The 2,500-nt window shown below is 41.2% G+C and overlaps 1 protein-coding gene across 1 annotated transcript in view; it reads left to right on the top strand.

Annotated features, from left to right (window-relative positions):
- Positions 1 to 101: 101 nt before the first annotated feature.
- LOC113817262 (chitinase-3-like protein 1) overlaps positions 102 to 2,500 on the top strand; it is a 4,089-nt gene continuing 1,690 nt past the window's right edge. The window contains exons 1-5 of the mRNA XM_027369291.2: positions 102 to 226; positions 936 to 1,078; positions 1,705 to 1,848; positions 2,124 to 2,255; positions 2,377 to 2,500. The exon at positions 2,377 to 2,500 is cut by the window's right edge and continues 128 nt beyond it. Coding sequence (XP_027225092.2) covers positions 175 to 226; positions 936 to 1,078; positions 1,705 to 1,848; positions 2,124 to 2,255; positions 2,377 to 2,500 — 595 coding nt within the window. The 5' untranslated portion in view covers positions 102 to 174. The remainder of the gene's footprint in view (positions 227 to 935; positions 1,079 to 1,704; positions 1,849 to 2,123; positions 2,256 to 2,376) is intronic.

Here is a 2,500-nt window from a genome sequence, read left to right as displayed (position 1 = left end):
TTGTACGGTGATGGTGAGTACAAAAGGATTATCAGCTAGCGATAGTAGTGGATTTCAACTAATGGAACCCATTTCTAAACTGTAGAAAAGAAATAATAATAACGCGCAGTACATTTCCTCCAGTATAAAAAGGGTTAAGCCAAGCCCGGAGATGCCACACTCTAGCCTAGCGCCATGAGAATCTTGTTGCTTCTGCCCCTCCTCGCCGCCTCGCTCTCTCTCGCAGGTAAACACACTCTTCAGAAAGGTAATTTCAGTTGGCAAAGGGTCACACTGCGGTGGCTGTAACATTGATGATATCCAACTTTGTTAACAATTCATGCTGACACTTTCGTATAATGTCATGCAGTATTTGGACGCATTAGTGTAAAACTGCACCAGAAAAGATACATCATAATGAAAGTCGGGCATAAGCTACAAAAGGAAGGCAGAATACGAATGTTATTTAAAAATCGGCCAGATAAAACATTTTAGCCTCAAGTAGAATCTTTGATTATTCACAGACAAATCAACATGTAAGCAGTCTTGAAGGTAACATAGATTAAGCGGTCCCTTTGCTACAGAAGTATCACAGCCTTGAATCGAATCCTCTCTATAGTCCTAGCGTTGTCAGAAATCAGCTTCTGTATCTAATATTCACAAAGCGAGTAATATGCTTCTCTATCGACAGCTGCAATAAGTGTTTGGAATGCAAAAGAAACAAAGGAAAACTAAATCACAATTCGAACCTTTCTAAGGATAGTGCTGAACCAGGAGTCTGTAAATACCGCGTTCTTTAGACGAACTGTCAATACAGTACAGCTCATTCACTAATGAGTATTTGGTATTATTTCCATTTCACGCCTTAAGGGTCCCCTTAAACATGGCAGTTACATAATATCCCCAAATTTCGAGCCGAAACTAATACATTCCCTAAACCCATTTTCCCCCTGAAGAGGGAGTGATGGTGTGCTACTTCGGCTCGTGGGCCGTGTACCGCCAGGGCCTCGGCAAGTTCGACGTGGAGGACATCGACCCCAAGATCTGCACCCATGCCATCTTCGGCTTCGCTGGCCTCTCGTCCGACTCGTCCATCCGGGTGAGGCTTCTGCGTTTAAGTGGGCTGTGCTCATATATATGAATATACATAATATATATATATATATATATATATATATATATATATATATATATATATATATGTGTGTGTGTGTGTGTGTGTGTGTGTGTGTGTGTGTGTGTGTGTGTGTGTGTGTGTATACAATAGAAAAAATATATATGGTGCGTGTGTCTAAATATATATATATATATATATATATATATATATATATATATATATACATATATATATATATATATATGGTATATGTATATGTATGTATATATATATATATATATATATATATATATATATATATATATATGTGTGTGTGTGTGTGTGTGTGTGTGTGTGTGTGTGTGTGTGTGTGTGTGTGTGTGTGTACATACATATATGAATGTATATAATACATAATGTATGTGTATAATATATGATATATGATACACACACATATATATGCGTGAACTTATTCGTTCGGTTTAATTCAGTGAAATTCACGAAGGTTAGCTTCGCCCGAGATTTACACTTGTTTCGAAAATGTAGAACTTTCTCATCTGATTCATCATTACTAAAGATATAACTTTCTTCTCTTCCTCTCTCTCTCCCTCGCCCACTCGGATGCCTAGGTCCTGGACCCCTGGAACGAGCTGTGCGACAACTACGGCAAGTGCGCCTACGACAGGTTCACGGCTCTCAAGCAGCAGAATGCCAACATGAAGGCCATCTTGGCCGTCGGAGGCTGGAACGAGGGCTCGGCCAAGTACTCCACGGTAAGGGAAAACCTCTATGCTGAAAAGGGATGGATTAAAAGACTGAAAATATATTATGCAAAAGCCAGAGCTTAAGCATGGAATGAATATAGATGAGTGAATGGGAGACAGGCACCGTCAGAGAAATAGCAGTAAATCCGTGACTCTTAAGTATTGCTGGATTAGCCTTCCCTTTGGCAAAACTGCCTCAGGAAGAGTATAGTATTCATAGTGTATTAAGTTTTTGCTTCTCACAGCAGCTGAAAACGTTCAAAAACTCCTTTTCTACCTGACAGATGGCAGCTGACCCAGCAAGGAGGAACAGATTCATCACTTCCTCAATCGATCTCCTGAAGAAGCATGGCTTCGACGGCCTCGACATGGACTGGGAGTACCCGACGCAGCGTGGAGGCAACCCCGAGGACTACGTATGTCTTTAATGAAAGATCCTGCATCATCTACAATTTACATTTATAAATGTGTGTGTGCGACTGTTGCACTTATTAATAGTATCCTCCGTGTTCGCAAGTTCGTGTTTCTTTCTGTCAGGACAACTTCGTCATCCTGTTAGCCGAGCTGAAGGAAGCCCTGAGTGCGGAAGGCATGGTCCTGACAGCCGCCGTGTCAGCCGGGAAGGGCACCATCGACCCTGCCTACAACATTCCGGAAATGT

The sequence above is a fragment of the Penaeus vannamei genome, chromosome 5 (genome assembly GCF_042767895.1).
Source record: "Penaeus vannamei isolate JL-2024 chromosome 5, ASM4276789v1, whole genome shotgun sequence".
In the NCBI taxonomy this organism is placed as follows: domain Eukaryota; kingdom Metazoa; phylum Arthropoda; class Malacostraca; order Decapoda; family Penaeidae; genus Penaeus; species Penaeus vannamei.
The sequence above is the reverse complement of the archived record's forward strand: the minus strand, read 5'-3'. Positions and strand labels throughout refer to the sequence as shown.